The 18,305-nt window shown below is 32.2% G+C and overlaps 1 protein-coding gene across 1 annotated transcript; it reads right to left on the bottom strand.

The window, feature by feature from the left end:
* Nucleotides 1-15,664: 15,664 nt before the first annotated feature.
* Nucleotides 15,665-17,938, bottom strand: LOC137430532 (uncharacterized). The gene is made up of 4 exons (XM_078784063.1): nucleotides 17,335-17,938; nucleotides 17,104-17,232; nucleotides 16,766-16,895; nucleotides 15,665-16,541 (listed from the first exon to the last, which is right to left on the bottom strand). The coding sequence occupies exons 1-4, from the start codon at nucleotides 17,385-17,387 to the stop codon at nucleotides 16,242-16,244; spliced, it is 612 nt and encodes a 203-aa protein (XP_078640189.1). The 5' UTR covers nucleotides 17,388-17,938; the 3' UTR covers nucleotides 15,665-16,241.
* Between the last annotated feature and the right edge of the window lie 367 nt (nucleotides 17,939-18,305).

Raw genomic sequence — 18,305 nt, 5'->3', positions numbered from 1 at the left:
TACTCTTATGTTAGCTTTCAGTGAAATATTTAATAAAAGTAAAAGGAAACCAAAGAAGTTATGGACTGATGAGGGAACAGAGTTCTATAACAAAAATTTTTTTAAATCTCTTAAAGATAATGGTATTACATTAAACATCACCTTTAATTGCAGTTGAAAGGCAGTTGTTATTGAGTGTTTTAATCCCACTTTGAAAGAGACTATATAAAAAATTCACACAACTCGGTTCTCAACAGTGGGTATCTTTAATTCAGAATATTGTAGATAATTACAATAATACAGTTCATTCATCACGAAAATCAAAACCATCAGAAACATTTACAAAATTAGAATATGAAAACGAGATTAATTTGAGAAAACCCAAGTTCAAAGTTGGTGATATTGTAAGAATATACAAATGGAAAAGCCATTTTGAGAAAGGTTATACAAAGAGATGGGCTAATGAACTTTTTAAAATCGTTTATGTAATAAATACCGTCCCTTGGACCTATAAATTATATGATTTTAATGGGGAAGAAATATTGGGTTCATTTTATTCACAATAATTACAAAAGACACAAATAAGCAGATAATGCCCTTGAAATCAATGGGTTGGCGCTTCACAATCCTGTACTATACACTGCTATGGACACTCGAGGGCCAAGTCGGGGGTGCATAGAAGGGGGCATCTGCTGAGGTATTTAAATAATAAATAAACAATATTTGTAATGGGGGACGTTCTTAGATCTGTGAACCCAAAACACAGAATCCTCAACTGAAGTCAGTCAAGGCGTAACTTCTGCACACAATTTTGTTTGTTGGTGTGTGTGAGTAATAATAATATACCAACCCAACACCAAATGTGTAAGTCTAAACAACTATATCCATTACATCAATGATTTTAAAAAGTTCTTAACTCCTCCATCTCTTTGTATAACCTTCCAATTCTGTTCATCTTTTTCCTTTTTTTTTTTTTTTAGCAACTTCCTTTTAAACAATTCAATGATAATACAAGATAAATGAGTCTGTGAGGTATGACATTCATTCAAAAATTCACCTCACATCCACAACCTTAACCCATCTCGAACCCTCACATCCAGAACCTCAACCCATCCCTAACCCTCACATCCAGAACCTCAACCCATCCCTAACCCTCACATTCAACAACCCAACCCTAACCCAACCCCCACCCTAACCCTAACCCAACCCCCAAACCCATCCCAAACCCGTCCCCAACCCATCCCTAATCCAACCCATCCCGAACCCAACCCTAACCCTCACATTCAAAATCCTAACCCCAACCCAACCCCATGATAATCTTTTTTTCTTCTTTTTTCCTTTTTAATACGTATTTCAATTTAAAAAAAAAGATTTCCAATTCTTCAATTCTGTCTTTCAAGGCTTTCAAGTTTGAAGAAGTAGAAATGGGGAGAAATACTTTTCCGGGATTTTCTTCCTCAAACTTTCTTGATATTGCTGAAATATATGGAAAAAAAATATATATATATATTACTTATCTAATATTGAATTACAGTCACGTGAAAAAGTAAGTACACCCCATGTAAAGTTTAGACTTTTTCAACATATTTCAACATACAGCTATTTAATCTTCATTTCAACAACATTGATAGATAAAGGTGATATAATATAACAATTATCATGAAACATTTACATTTTCTAGTCCATTGTATAATTTAAATAAACATAAATGCAAATTTCACATGTGGAAAAAGTAAGTACACCCCTACATTTATCACTACTTCAAATACCTAAAATTAGAATCAGTTGCACCAGCTCAGGTGCAAATGATGAGAACATCAGTAGTGTAATAATGTTGCTTCTGGGACACCTCCGTTTAACATGGGAAATCCCTATCTAATGTCATTTACCCCCTTGTCTTTTTCAAAAATCATAAACACCTCTATTTCTCCCACCCTCATCTTTATAAACCTTTTGTCTGTAGTACCTATCCTTAATGTTGTTCATTAGACCACTCAAACACTACAAATATTTGTTTTCTCTTATAGACCTATCATCCTTCTTCTACATATCATCTGGCAGATTAATCTTTGACCCATTCACTTCCATATTAATTCTTTCCCTCCCTCATTGCCCCTAAACACCTATATTTCTCTCACCCTGTTCTTTACGAACCTTCTAACCTTTTGACATGTTATCCTTATTCATTAGACCACTTAAACACCTGTGATCCTTCTGACCTTATGGACCTTTTAACCTTTTACTCTTAATATCATCTGGTGAATATAACCCACTCAAACATCGATCCGACAAATATTTGTTTATGCGTGGGAAATAATTTAATTCTCTTGCCACTCTCTTCACCATCTAATATATTAACAAAAAATATGTTTGAGTTTGGTTCTTTATTAAGATATTTTAACTGAGCTAAGATAAAATGGTAAACCTCCCTCAATGTTCTTGTTTGAGCACCTCCAGTGCCACATACCATTTTAAAATTAAAGTATATATTTTCCTGACAACCATCAAAGTTTTCCGTCCACTCAAAAATATTTCCATCTTTTTTACCCAATTCACCGGTATTTAAATTAATTCTCTTATTTGTTTTGTGAATTTTTTTACCAGTTGCCTTTTCAATTATACCTATTTGATATTTTTCACATTCATTATGTTTTCCATTTATATACCAAGGTTGATTACACCTCCACTCTTTAGTCTGGTTGATACTTGGTTCTATCATTTATATAATAGTAAAAAAGGCGGCGGTAGCCCATTAAAATCCCCAACCCCCCCTTTTTAACTTATCACTTATATATATCTTATCACTTATGTATATCTTATCACTTATATATATCTTATCACTTATATATATCTTATCACTTATATATATCTTATCACTTATATACTTATATAACCATAAGGGAGACTATCAATTCCATTTTCTAAAATAAACCTCTTATCATCAAAAGCCCCCAATGCTTTCTTATTCACCTCTTCTGAATATAATTGATGTTTATAACTTCTTATTCCATTAATCTTTCTAAACTCTTCTTTCTTTGTTGTTAAACAGTTATAATAATCCTTAAAGTTTATTGTTTCTTTAATGACATTTTTCTTTACACCTTTTAATTTCTTATCAGTTTTTTCAACGTTATTCACAATGTATTTATAAGCATAAGCCTTAGACCTCAATCCCACAAATTCACTCATGACATTTCCTCCTAATTCATCCTTGAACTTTCCAATCACCTTTTTATTTTTAGAAGAGAACAACTCACTCTCTGGACTATAATTACTCGTGTCATAGATATTAATGTCTCTTTTCATGTCTGAATAAACATCGTTGGTATTAATTTTCAAAATAAAACTATCTGTATCCATATAAAGTAGATTAACATCATTTTGATATTTCTTCCTCAAGTTATTATAAAAGTAATCATACATTAATGACTTTGATAAATCAAGAATTGTTGTCCCAATATAAATAGGTTTGTTCATTTCAATACTCTCTTTAATCAAATGGATCGCACAAAAGTTCTCAGTAAAGACCTCAGCTCGAGTAAAACTCGGTCTATTAATTAATTTTGATGCTTGTTCCCAAGATGTTGATAATCTGATATTTTGTCTTTTCCTCACATTCTCCATAGTCTTACCAAAGAACGCATTTTTCCTTTTTATAAAAGTCTTTCTCAAAATCTGTTTTTGACTCTGTTCTTCTTTGTGTATTAAAATCAATGTACCCCTTTAACCAATGACTTTGATTGAACTTTAGAACCCTATGGATCTTCTCTACTCTTAGACCTTTTGATAAATATTGTCGCAAATTTCTTTGGTGTAGAACATAATTTTTCTTGTTATATAATGTAGTAAGTAATTTTTCTGTTGATTCACCTATATCAAACGATCGTTGATAATCACTCAACCATTCTTTCTTTGGACTTTCTTTCTCACAAGCAAATGGGAGATCTTTGTGTAGGTTATGGAGTTCCTCTGGATATTTTAAATCAATTTCAAAATAATAACCAACTTTTTCTTCATCCAATTCTTTTTGTGTAGAGATACATACATCTTGTAAAACGTTTTTGTAGTCTTTTTCCTTTACCCATCTAAGTTTTCCATAAGGAAGAGCCTGAGACATTGCCCAGCCATACAGGTTGTTTGCGTCATAGTACATCAAGTAAGAACTCTCTTTCGTTGGATCATAATTTGGAAGATATTTGTTATTTGCTTTTGCGTATCTACTCGAGCAGACTTGTGAAATTCCACCTCTTTTTGCCTTTTCAATCATCAAAAGCATATCAACATCGGTTATCAAATCCAAACCTTGTTTTGTCATTTTCAACATCGCACTCCAGGCCAATCCAGGTGCTGTGTAGTAGTGAGCAGGATCCAATCCATATCCAGTGCGACAAACAGATCTAAAGGCTTCAAATACATCGGCCAATAAAAGCACATCAGTTTTGAGATACAAATCGTGATACTCGCCAAGATTCTTGATGTTATATTTTTCCCAAACATTTTGTGCGTGTACATAATCTTTATCAGATATATTACTGTTGTTTAATTTGTTATAGAAATTTTCTTTTGAAGGAAGTTGTGTTTCATTGAATCTCTCAAATGAGTCCATATAGTCATAGGGGTAAATTCCCTTTTGTGTTAGAAAATCTTTATCTAAAAAATACTCTGAAAGACATGGAAACTCTTTTAGATTTTGAACCAAGTTAACCAATGGACTTGCCATGAATTTAAATGTATCAAGAAATCTGATATGAGTAATAGGAGATGTGTGAATTGTTTTTGTGAATGAAATGTATTTCTGATCCGTGTTTGGAATTGCTGAGATACTTCCAGAAGTCTTTGAGAGTTCCTTGATAAATAGATGTGTATCATAATGAGCGTTGTTATGAAGAAAGACAGGAATGAAAGAGGGGAGTTGATAATTAATATTACAACTTTGATGAGCCGGACCTCTATATTTACCAGTGAGATGACAATGGTCTCTAACCTTTAGACCTTTACCAATTTTCTCCTCACAAATATGACAGACATTGTTTTTTATAAATTCCCTTTTTTCTTTACTTGTTAAGGACATTGGTTTATTGGTTTCTCTCATTATCTTGGTTAATCGAACACAGTCTTTTTCTAGTCGTTTCACAAACTCCTCTGGGGTATTTGAGCCTCTATACATCTCTAACTTGTTATATTTATCACCAACGGATGATTTGATATAATAACAAAAACCACAAGGAGTATGTTTTTGATATTTATTTGTGTATGATTCTTTTGGATCTGGAGAAGCAGTATCAATTTTTTCTAAAATACTTTCAAAATCAGCATATATAACAAATGGATGTTTGATCTTTTTATTTTCATCTTTGAATGTGATCTTTGAGCCTTCTTTAGGCATATTGATTACCGTTGATTTATGTTCGCCACAATAATTTGAATGTTTATCTAATCTTTCTTGTGAATTGAAGAAGTTAAGACAACGCAAACAAATATATATTTTATTTGTTCTCTTACAGACTTGTGGTTTTATTAATTTAGCAATATCTTTGATGTATGTATAATGTGAATTTTCGTCTGAATTAAAATATAGAAGATTAATATGAGTTTGTTTACAATTGTCAGAAAGCTTTAAAACCTGAATGTTGTTTGTTTCTGTTAGACCATAAACATTAACTGATAAATTATTCATCTTTTCAAATTTAGGAATATCATTTAAAGTCATCGGAAACTTTAGATCTTTCGTATTTAATGTATTCTCATATTTTTTATAATGAGATACTCTTTCATCATGAAAATGTGGAGGATGTAAGTGTGCTAAAATAGACCAGAGAAAACATTTATTGTCTTTATTTTTGATATTGATAACTGCTTTTCTATTTTTGATAACACTGGGTAAATCAATGTAAGAAGAAGCTTTTAGAGGATCTGATTTAAGAATATGAATGTCTATGTAAATAATTTTTCCTATATTGAATCCACTTCCTACGATTGAATTATCCACATCTTGCTCTTGTTTAATAAGTTCATCATAGACTCCTGATGTTTTAAAATCTTGATATGAAGATATAAAGTGTGGCTCAGTTCTCATGTATGGTGCATCTATAACTCCTTCATCCTTTGTCATTTCTAATTTTACTCCCATATAAAATTTAAGTGGTTTCATTTCCTTTAGTGTTTTTTCAATCAACGTTTGAACAGCAGGTTTAACTATTTCTACAGCATCAACTATAGACTCTGGTTCAGGAGGTTTGAAGTTAAAGACTCTTATTTTAATATGTCCTTTGAATGCTCCATCAGAGTTTTTAGTTGTGATAAAATTTGATAAATGTAGATTTGTTTTAAGATGTATTTTGAAGCCTTTCTTGAGGATATTTTTATTACATGTAGAACAGTGTTTTGTTTCAGGTGGAAGAGGGGAAAGTTTGTTTAAAATGTTGTATGTATGTTTTGCGGTGAGAATATGTTGTTTATAATATTTTACTTCCTTCTCGCAAGTATCACAATAAACCATATTTATAGCGTGAGAAAACGTGGTGTTTTATATATATCACTGTGCTTAAAATAAAACACTTTTGGGCTTTACAGCTCCGTTTTATATATATCGCTGTGCTTAAACTAAAACACTTTTTCACTCAGAATCATCTAAGTCATAACTATCACATGAATACTCAGAATCATACTCAGAGTCATCAATAAAGCTACTCTCATAACTATCATTTGAGCACAAACTATTAGTATCATAACTATCATCTGTGTTCAATGAAATACTATCATCACCATCGTCCAAGTTCAATGAAATACTATCATCACTATCGTCCGAGTTCAATGAAATAGTAAAATCTTCACTGCTGTATTGACTCGTATTTAATTAGCAAGAAAAATATTCCCATCAATATCTATATACTTTCTTTCATTAACAGATTCAATCTCTACAATTTTTATATCAAAAGTTATCTTTAAATAATCTCTAACTATCATAGAACGAAATGACATTTCACCAGAAATATTAACATCATTCATTTTACTTAGATCTACACCCTTTGGATTATTAAAGAAAATACAAATGTCTCCTCTAGAATTATTAATGGTCTTATCATTCTTTTTCAAAGTATCGTGGTCAATCACTTTTTCAAGCTTTGAATAAATTGCCAGGAGTAGAGGAGAAACTTTTGTTAGATTTACTTTAATGGATGTCTTTCCAGGTATAGTTAGAGCTCTTCCTTTAAATGAAATAGAGGGGCTCATGTTATTTTCCATAACTGGTTTTACCCAAAAATTTCCATATTTATCTTTGTTCAATTTAACATCTTTGACATATTTTTCTATATCTTCCACCGAAGTAGAGATTGATTGAAATTTGTCTTTTGTGCTTTGAAACATTGTATTTATTAATGAATAAACTTGCGTTTAGTTTAAGTAAAAATTTACTATATAAATATGATAAGTTCTGAAGGATATTTAGAATTTCCAGACTCTCCATATGATAAATTAGAGAATTGTCCGGCTTGTGATAGAATAGGGCTTAATAATGAGGGTTCATATAAACAATGTTTATTCTGTGATTATATTCTAATTAATGATAATAAGAAATATAAAAAAACATATAACTCTTTTAAATTAGAACCAAAAATGAATTACTTTACAAGATTAATAAGAGAGATGAATGTTAAGCATTATGGTGATAATACACCATTTCTTACAAGGAAAGAGACTCTTTGTATTGAGGAAATGTATAAGGGTTTAATGATATTTATTATTCAAAATAATTTTAATGGAAATGTTAATACAAGATACTATATAAATAAAATAATGAATTATTTTGAAATTAAACCCGAACTCAGGATAAAATATAGAGTTTCTAAAATAGCTCAAAAAAAGTTAGATGACTTGTTTTCCAAATATATAAATGAATGATTTTTTACCCGTTTGGGAAAATAAGATAAAGTTTAATAACCATAAAAACATTCCAAATTCATTGAGATGTCTAATAGTTGGTTCAAGCGGATGTGGGAAAACCTGTTTACTTTTAAAGATGCTCCTTGGTCCTAATTTTTTAGATTATGATAATTTAATAATTTTTACAAAGTCAAGTTTTCAACCCGAGTATCAACTACTCTCACAGGGTTTTAATGCAGGTCTTAAAAAGGAAGACATTATCGGTTTATTTAAACTTCAAAACAAACTAAATGATTATAACATTGAGGATATAATACAACTATTTTGTGATACACAGAAATCAAAATCGAAACCCATAACTTGTATTCTCAGTGATAATACGGATGATATACCTTCACCTCAAGATTTAGATAAATCAAAAAAGAACCTCGTCATCTTTGATGATTGTGTTAATGAGAGAAACCAAACAGTAATGGATAGCTACTATACAAGAGGGAGACATTCTTCTTGTAATTGTATATATCTTAGTCAATCATATTTTCAACTCCCTCGACGCTCAATAAGAAACAATGCCAATACTTTTATTTTATTTAAGTTAAATTCAATAGATGTAAATAATTTTTGGAGAGATAATTGCTCTACGTTATGTAGTAAAAAAGAATTTGAAAATTATATGAAACACACGATTGGAAAATATAAATATATTGTTGTGAAACAAGATGAGATACTAAATGATATTTTTCAATAAATAAATACAGAAAATGAATACCGAAGAAAGAGAAAGAAAGTTTAAGGAACATCAACAATTAGTTTCAAAAGTTGTTAAACAACAGGAAGAGATAAAGAAGAAACGGAGACAGAAACTAACTGGTGAAGAAGCCTTTGAAAGAAAACAAGAGAAATTCTTTAAACCACTTTTGAAAACTCAACAATCACCTACAGTTCCCACGGTAGAATTTACTCCGAAAAAACTTCAAATGCTCAAAGATTTTAGTCAGATAACAAAACAAGAACTTGGTGAATTAGAATATGATGACGAGGGATTATTTCGGAAACTTGAGCAGGTAAATCAACCCCCTAATTATGTTGTGGAAGCTCTCCAAAACAATGAATATTCGGCGGGTTCAAAAACCAGAGCAGGTCTCATTCCAACAGAAGAACCAGCAGTGTTTCATCTTGTGGAAGAAAAGGTATTGATATTTAATGATGAATTGATGTTCTTGAGTTCTACTCAACCAAATGTTAAATTAACTCCAAGATTAATGTTTCTTCTAACAAACCCCGGATTCAGCGGTTCAAAATATTTTGAGGAACCACTTGATATGGAAAGAGAGGAAGATAGGGTATATATTGAGTTGTTAAATGCACTTGATTATGGAGTTTCTGTTGCTGGTAAAAGTAAGAAGAATGAGAAGGAGAAACATATTATTGATGCTTTAAGTAAGCTTGGTTCGGGTGTTAGTTTTCTTCCAAATGACCCATCACAATTAGTTAATAGGCTATTATTGTTGTTAGGTAGTAAGAAGGCTGGAAACAACAATTGTTTTAATGAATCCTCAGCCATTTTAGATCAGTTGATGAATATGAAAATAATTAATAAATGTCAATACAAAGATATTTTATTAGATATTAAATAAGATGAGAAGCACAATTCTTAGTTTTAATTTCACAACGAGCGATTACACAGCTTCATTCCCTTACCCACTACAACTTGACCCCCTTACCTCATATGAGGCATCTTTATTGTCAATGGAAACTTATAATACCTTGTTTAATATCACAGAGAAAAACAACAAGTTTAGTTATAATCCAGGAAGTGGATATAAAACTATAACCGTTTCACCTGGAGCTTACGTGATTTCTCAAATATCTTCAGAAGTCTCTCGCCTTATGAAAGAAAAAGGTGATGAACCAAAAAATATTGTAATAGATATTCAAAAACACACTTCAAAATCAACTATTAAACTTAAAAATAATTATAAAGTTGATTTCACGATTGAAAATTCGTTTAGAGAGCTATTGGGTTTCTCTTCAAAAAAGATTGAAAATAACGGGACGTTTTACAGTGATAATGTTATCCAAATATCCTCCGGTATAAATTCAGTATTAATTCATTGTGATTTGATTGATGGTGCTTATAACGATGGAATAAGAACAAATACAATATTTTCATTCAGTGCATACTCAACCCCGATTGGTTATAAATTTAATATGGAACCAAAAAATCTTGTCTATTTACCTGTGTCAGGAAAAACCATATACAGAGTAAATTTTAGGATAACCGACCAAGATAATCGTATGATATCCTTTAATGATGAAATTATATCCATCAGAATTCACCTACGTGAAGTTTTTCAATAAATAAATAATGGTTATTGTGAGAAAACACGAGTTGGGAAAATATAAAATAATTACAGGGGAGGGCATGTTCCTTTCACCAGACTATACAAGGTATGTGGGTAGAGGATACTATAAACCTAAGAGACAACGAGGTGTAGGTCATCAATTTCGAAATAAAGGAGATGGGATAATTGATACTCTAATGGGTATTGGTTCAACCATCCTTAAACATAAAGACCTAATTGGTTCAACTGCTTCTGCCGTGGGCTCCGTTGCGGGTGCTATAAAGAGTATAAAAGATGCTCAAAAGGAGTCTCATAAATTACAAGCAATCAAAGAAATAAAAAAAGGTAAAACTCAACTATCTTCACAAGAATGACAAAAAATCATTAAAATACTTGGGTCAGGGTTTCAACAATTTTAATGCTATATAAATACAAGTATGGAAGCGATTGATAGTATCTATGATTTGGATGATACGATTATCATTTCAAACTCCACTAAAAAGGAAGACTATTTTAAGGTAAATGCTATAACAGGAACAGACTGGAATTCAAACGGAACAAAAAGTTTTGAAATAAATAATCAACAAACTTACTTGAATATAGCTGATAGTTTCTTGCTGTGTAAATTTAAATTCACTAAGGCTGCGAATAATACTAATGCTACACTCGTAAATGATTTCTTCTGGAAAATGTTTGACAGTGTCCGCCTGTATATTGGAACACAAGAGGTTGAAGCGGTTGATTATGTCTCTGCTACATCTGAAATGATGAAATTTACACTATATTCGTTTGGTGATAGAATGGGTAAGGGAGCTGTTGAAGGCTTTATTCCTGATATGTCAACGGGAACAAACACAGACCCTGGTTATAGTCAAAGGAAGTCAATGTATAATGATGACGCAAAAGCTGAGAATAGTTTTACCGTAGCAGTACCTCTTAAAGGTATATTTGGATTTTGTGATTATGATAAAGTTTTGTATGGTCTTAAAATTAGATTTCAACTACAAAGGAATGATAATGTAAATAGATTGCTTTTTGGGGCTGAAAATGCTTTTGGCGACAATAATAAATTTGTTATTAATGATTTGTGTTGGTATATCAATGAATATACTCCTAATCTTAAAACGGAGGAGATGTTAAATAGAAGACTTAACTCAAAGAAACCGCTAAATGTATCATACCTTAAAAGAAGATGTCAACACGTTAAACTGGAACACACTACCTACACTTGGAATTTGGGTGTTCTTGAAGGAAAGCCACGATACCTATGGCTCATTTTTAAAAAACCAGATGGAGAGGAGGGTACTAATAAGAATAATGCGCTGAGTGATAATGCTAAGGTGAAACAACTTCGGGTTTCTCTTGATGGCACATTTTATCCGCGAGATAGATTGGAAATTGATTGGGAAAAAAATGATTATGCGGAAGCCTACAAGTCCTACCAAAAAGTGTGTGAAAGTAATGGTAATAATGATCCTATTTTGGATATGGTTGCATTTAAAGGTTTATATACAATCTACGCAATTGACCTGAGTTCTCAAAAGGAAACTATAAAGTCTAATCGAGTGGATACTTCTCTATACATTGAAAGAGGGGAGAGTGAAGAGGTTAATGCATATTGTTTGCTTTTGGAGGAAACAGAATTACAGATTAATACAGATAATGGTGTTATGATTAATATCACATAGGTTTTTTCTCATAAATAAATGGTTGGGGTATATGTTAATCAAATCAATCTTAATAAATTAACATCTTGTATTCAAAATCAAAAGCCTTGTATTATTAATGTTAATACAATTCAAAGAAAAGGAGATGTAAGAATTGATGTTTTACTCACACACACACAAGTAAAAACACTAAATGATGTTGGATCACTTAAAATTAAAATGACGAAACCTATGTTAAAGAAATATTCAATAGATGAGTCAAGAGGAGGATTTCTCCCGTTTCTAATTCCTTTATTTGCTGGTTTAAGTGCGGCGGGAGCATTGACTGGTGGTATTTCAGCAGCGGTAAAAACTGCTAACGAAAGGAAGGCACAACTAAAAGCTCAAAAAGAATTGGAAAGACATAACAAGGAGTTGGAGAAACAAATTAGTGGAAGTGGTGTAATTGTAGATTTTGCTCAAAAACTTGAAAGTCTACCTGATAAAGCTAGATTGTTGGTTGGAGATATGCTTTCCTCTATCGCTCAAGCGGGTGTTAAACTAACTAAACGGGGTAATGGATTGTATCTTTCTCATAAATAAATGGATAAATGGTTTAAACAATTTGGAAAGAATACAACGTCAAATATAGAACTAGCTAAGTATTGTAAAACACTAAAAATTGATAATGTGGTTATTTGTATGAGAGATGAATTAATACATATAAATAAGAATACAAAGAATATTATTATGAATTTAGACACACAGAATGGTTCTCATTGGGTTTGTATTCATAATAGTCAGGATAAATATTATTTTGATAGTTATGGTATGCCACCACCTGTTGAAGTAATACAATTCTTACAGAATGGTGTTTATCAAACATTCCAAGTTCAAGAAATTAATTCTAAATGTTGTGGCCAATTATGTTTATATGTATTATTTCAACTCAACAATAATGAAAATTTTTATGATATCATTTTTTATCTAATATAAATGACCTATGTTGGAAAAGATGGTTCTATCTTTGGAAAATCCTCTCAGGATATTGATTTATCAAATTATTATACAAAGGCACAGGCTGAACGACAAAAATATAGTGTAAGTAAAAATATTAATATGAAGAATACTTATAAATTAATCAATTATCCAAACCCTACAGATGCGAATGACTTGATTAGATTCAGTGATTTATCACAATATATATCTTTAAAGAAAACAGCACGTTTTGTGAAACAAGTAAAATTTACAACCACAACACCTGGTTATACTGACCATACACCTTTCCTCATTGAATTTAACTACCTGCTTACAATTAAATTTTATAAAGAAGGACATTTAGTTAATATGCGAATTAATAAATGGGGGTATGATATGCCTGATTTAGGGTATAATTGGTCTTTTTCAATAAACATAGAAGACCTACATGATTTAAATCAGTCTCGTAAAGAAGAATATTATCCACTTGGTGAAGATAAGGATTTATGTGGAAGTACAATTAGTAAACAACAAATACGTGATTTTAAGAAAATAAAAATATATGATAGTATAGCGATGGTTCGCATGACAAAGAAGGAAGGTAATGAGATAAGGATAGAAAGCCGAGGAATACAAACCGATTTGGTAGTGGGAAGATGGGGTGGTATTACCTGTCATAATATTAATCTCACATATATTTCTGATACATAAATGGCAGGAAGAAGACTACAAGAGAATTATAATTTTTGTATTCAAGGATACCTACAAGAAAAGGGTGCTCGGTATTACATACCTTATGATTTGGAGCATATACATGGGAATTTTGTCATTAAAAACTGGCCTTATACTGATATTGTTAAACCCACAAATAGAGACTTGTTTAAAATATTAAATAAAAATGAACTTCTCAAAGTTATGAAATATAAAACTCTTTTAGAAATCGTCAACAAATCTTATTGGTATCCTATTATGAGAAAAATAATTATAGATACAAGAATATCTCAAAATCCAGATGAGTACATGTATAATATTCTTTGGGGTTTAAACTCAAGGGTAGCAAGGGATGAGGAAGGAGTTGAAGAAGAGAAGGAGAAAAGAGAGAAAAGAGAGAAGGAGGAGAGGGAACAAAGAGAGAGGGGGGAGAGGGAGATGGAAATCAGAGCGATTCAAAAAAGAGTGGATGTATTACAGCAAGAAGATAAATCTCAACTCACCGAAGAGGAAAATAAAGAAAGAATGAATGCTGTGAAAATATTGATATCAAAAATTGCTAAGATAAATGAGGAAGGAGTTAAAGAAGAGAAGGAGGAAAGAGAGAAAAAGGAGAAGGAGGAAAGGGAGAAAAAGGAGGAGGAGAGGGAGGAAAGGGAGAAAAGAGAGAAAAAGGAGAAGGAGGAAAGGGAGAAAAAGGAGGAGGAGAGGGAGGAAAGGGAGAAAAGAGAGAAGGAGGAAAGGGAGGAAAGAGAGAAGGAGGAGAGGGAGCAAAGAGAGAGGGAGGAAAAATATAAAAAGATGGAAATCAGTGAGATTAATAAAAGATTGAAGGTATTACAGCAAATAAATCAAACTCAACGCACTGAGGAGGAAAATAAAGAAATGAGAAGTCTAATGAAAATATTATTTTCAAGAATAACGACGTCAATGTCTTCAGTTTCAGGGAGGAGATTTAAATGAGAAAGTGGGGATAAAGAAGAAGAAGAAGGAAAAGATTATGTGGTTGATGATGTCGGTGTAATTGACTTTAGTTAGTTTTATTTGTAAATAAATGGAGGAGAGAGTGAAGGCATTCCTTAGGATTCTTTATGTTTTAAAAATCAAGATTGAAATGTATATGTTGAAAACCAAAAAGGTTTTGATACTCTGTCGGAATTTTTCTGATAAATAAATATGAGTTATTGTCTCAAATGTAAAAAGAAAACTAAATCTAAAAATATCTCTTATGTTAAAGCTAAAAATAATAGAGTTTGTCAAAAAGGAATATGTCAAGTGTGTGGCTCTAAAAAGTGCCAATTCATCTCTCCTAAAAGAGGAGGAGACATACAAAAGTTTCTGTCAGGAAGTAAATTTACAACAACTGGAATTCCAGGGGAATTACACCTTCCAGGGTATTCTTTCTGTGGTCCAGGAACAAACTTGGATAAAAGATTAGATGAGGCTAACAATCCTAAACCTTGGTCTAAACCTACAAATAGGGTTGATGAAGTGTGTATGAAGCATGATATTGCTTATGGGGATACCACTACGTTGACTGAAAAACATAAAGCCGACAGCGAAATGTTGTATAATTTGTCTTTGATACAAAATCCAACGTTGAGAGAGAAAGTTGATAGGTTTATTGTGAGAAATTTGATAAATGCTAAATTGAAACTTGGTCTTGGTTATTCCTCAAAAAACTATTAGGCTCTAATGATGTCATCAAGACTGAGGAGCTTTTGGCTGAAGAATTACACAAACCTATAATCACAAAGTTTAAAAGAAGGAAGGTTTATTCTAAATACACCGACCACATATGGTCCGCTGATTTAATTGAATTGAATAATGACAGGGGATACAGGTATGCTTTAACCGTTATTGATTTGAGGAGTAGATTTGCCTGGGTTGTCCCTTTAAAAAAAAAAAGGGGTGATACTTTAATGTTAGCCTTTAAGCTAATATTTGATCGGGATAAAAGGAAACCAAAGAAGTTATGGACTGATGAGGGAACAGAGTTCTATAACAAAATATTCATGAAATTTCTTAAGGGGAAGGGTATTAAATTATACAGCACCTTTAATGAAGGAAAGGCAGTTGTTATTGAGCGTTTTAATCGTACTTTGAAAGAGAAATTATATAAAAAATTCACACAACTCGGTTCTCAAAAATGGGTGTATTTAATTCAGGATATTGTAGATAATTACAATAATACAGTTCATTCATCAACAAAATCAAAACCATCAGAAACATTTACAAAATTAGAATATGAAAAGGAGATTAATTTGAGAAAGCCCAAGTTCAAAGTTGGTGATATGGTAAGGATATACAAATGGAAAAGCCATTTTGAGAAAGGTTATACACAAAAATGGACTCGTGAATTATTTAAAATCATTGATGTAATGGATACAGTCCCTTGGACTTACAAATTAAATGATTTAAATGGAGAAGAAATCTTGGGTTCATTTTACTCGCAAGAATTACAAAAAACAAAGCTAATAATTCATTAAACAACATTTCTATTCACCCCACCCAGATTAGCTAATTTAATTAGTGGTAATAAAAAAAATATTAAATAAACAAAAATCATAAGCCACACCCACACAGACCACGCCCACACAGACCCCACCCACACAGACCCCGCCCACACAGACCCCGCCCACACAGACCACACCCATCATCCCCCACCCCCAGTGCGTCCCCCACCCTTGATCCCCCCTCATCCCACCCCCACCTTCCCCACACACACAAGGGGAGGGGAGGGGTGGGATGAGGGGGGGCCAAGGGAGGGGGACGCACCTTCCTGTCCCTTTTCCTTTATTCTCTTTTTGTAATTAAGAATTAAATAATTGTAAACAAAACAAATATATATAAATATTGAAAACATTAAAATCTTTATATTATTAAAACATTTTTCTTGAGGTATACATTCAACTTCTCCCCAGCATAAGTCATCAATTTCTTCCCAGCACAAGTCAAAGGTTGGTTCAGCAGATGTCTTCAGGTTTTGAATCTCTTTCTATTAAAGACAAGAGGGGAGAGATATTTATTTCATATTTATGTTCCATGTCAAAGCGTCTTGAAAAGCGCTATACAAAATAAATGTATTATTATTATTATTATTAATATAGGGTCGGATGCCCTTCCTGACACCAACCTTGAATCACCTCTTATGATGCGCAGGGATATGGTGTACCTATTATAAACGGTGAACCACATACACACACGTACACACATGCTTACCTCGAAAAAATCCAGCTTAGCGTCAAGATCGTTGAGTTGAAAATGAAGAGTACCACAGGTTGGTAGGAAATAACCACTCCTTGGGAGATCAAAATCATCCCACTCAAAATTTTGGTCTTCGAGGTTAATACTGCAAACAAAATAAGGAGAAATTACTATGCTGAAGTAAGCCCGACAAAACATCACACACACGCACACACTTTCACAGATACATACACTCACATACACACACAAACACACACACATACACACACACACACATACATACACATACACACACATACACACACACTAAGGCAGCGTCATTTAACACCAACGTATTTTATTTAGTGTCATACCTTTTACATGAATCCTCTAAGAACGGTGAAACTGGCAAATGGTTTAAATGCTCATTCGCCTCGTTGTAAATCTCTTTCGGAAAAACTTCATTTTCTGCCAAGACCAGGTCATTTTCAAAACCTGAATTGCTGTAATAAAAAAAATATATCATGTTATATAAATTTAAATTAATCACATACAAAGCTCTCACCAACAGTTCAATTCTGAATGTTCAAACAGTTCAAACTTACCCTTGTGAGTATTCTTCATCACTGGAATAAGACGAGTTGTCGTTCATCTTCATCGATTCGTAATTATGAAAACAGCACGACAACACGACTTTTATAATGTCCAAAATGTATTTTCGGGAACAGAACTCAGCTTTAACATTTCGAGGAAACAGGAAATAAGACCATGAGAAATTCCCAACGCGTCATTTCTTGTAAAGTTAAGCAACATGCCATTTCTTTCTTTAATTAAAAAAAGGTTCGAGGTTTAAGTATGGCATCCTTAATGAATGTGAAAAATATCAAATAAGACTTATTGAAAAGGCAACTGGTAAAAAAGTTCACAAAACAAATAAGAGAATTAATTTAAATACCGGTGAGTTGGGTAAAAAACATGGAAATATTTTTGAGTGGACGGAAAACTTTGATGGTTGTCAGGAAAATATATACTATAATTTTAAAATGGTATGTGGCACTGGAGGTGCTCAAACAAGAACATTGAGGGAGGTTTACCATTTTATCTTAGCTCAGTTAAAATATCTTGAAAAAGAACCAAACTCAAACCTCTTCTTTAATAATATATTAGATGGTGATGGAAGTTGGAGGCGAAATAAATTATTTCCTACACATAAACAAATATTTGTAGGGTCATTGTTTGAGTGGGTTATATTCACCAGATGATATTAAGAGTAAAAGGTTAAAAGGTCCATAAGGTCAGAAGGATCACAGGTGTTTAAGTGGTCTAATGAATAAGGATAACATGTCAAAAGGTTAGAAGGTTCGTAAAGAACAGGGTGAGAGAAATATAGGTGTTTAGGGGCAATGAGGGAGGGAAAGAATTAATATGGAAGTGAATGGGTCAAAGATTAATCTGCCAGATGATATGTAGAAGAAGGATGATAGGTCTATAAGAGAAAACAAATATTTGTAGTGTTTGAGTGGTCTAATGAACAACATTAAGGATAGGTACTACAGACAAAAGGTTTATAAAGATG

The sequence above is a fragment of the Myxine glutinosa genome, chromosome 9 (assembly GCF_964187855.1).
Source record: "Myxine glutinosa chromosome 9, kmMyxGlut1.1, whole genome shotgun sequence".
Lineage (NCBI taxonomy): Eukaryota > Metazoa > Chordata > Myxini > Myxiniformes > Myxinidae > Myxine > Myxine glutinosa.
The sequence above is the reverse complement of the archived record's forward strand: the minus strand, read 5'-3'. Positions and strand labels throughout refer to the sequence as shown.

Excerpts from the sequence above, each read along its gene's own strand:
- LOC137430532 (XM_078784063.1), bottom strand. The coding sequence starts at position 17,387 with ATGAAGATGAACGACAACTCGTCTTATTCCAGTGATGAAGAATACTCA. Across the intron at positions 16,896-17,103 it reads TTAGAGGATTCATGTAAAAG|TATTAACCTCGAAGACCAAA; the intron begins GTATGACACTAA and ends TTTTGTTTGCAG. Across the intron at positions 16,542-16,765 it reads CTAAGCTGGATTTTTTCGAG|AAAGAGATTCAAAACCTGAA; the intron begins GTAAGCATGTGT and ends TGTCTTTAATAG.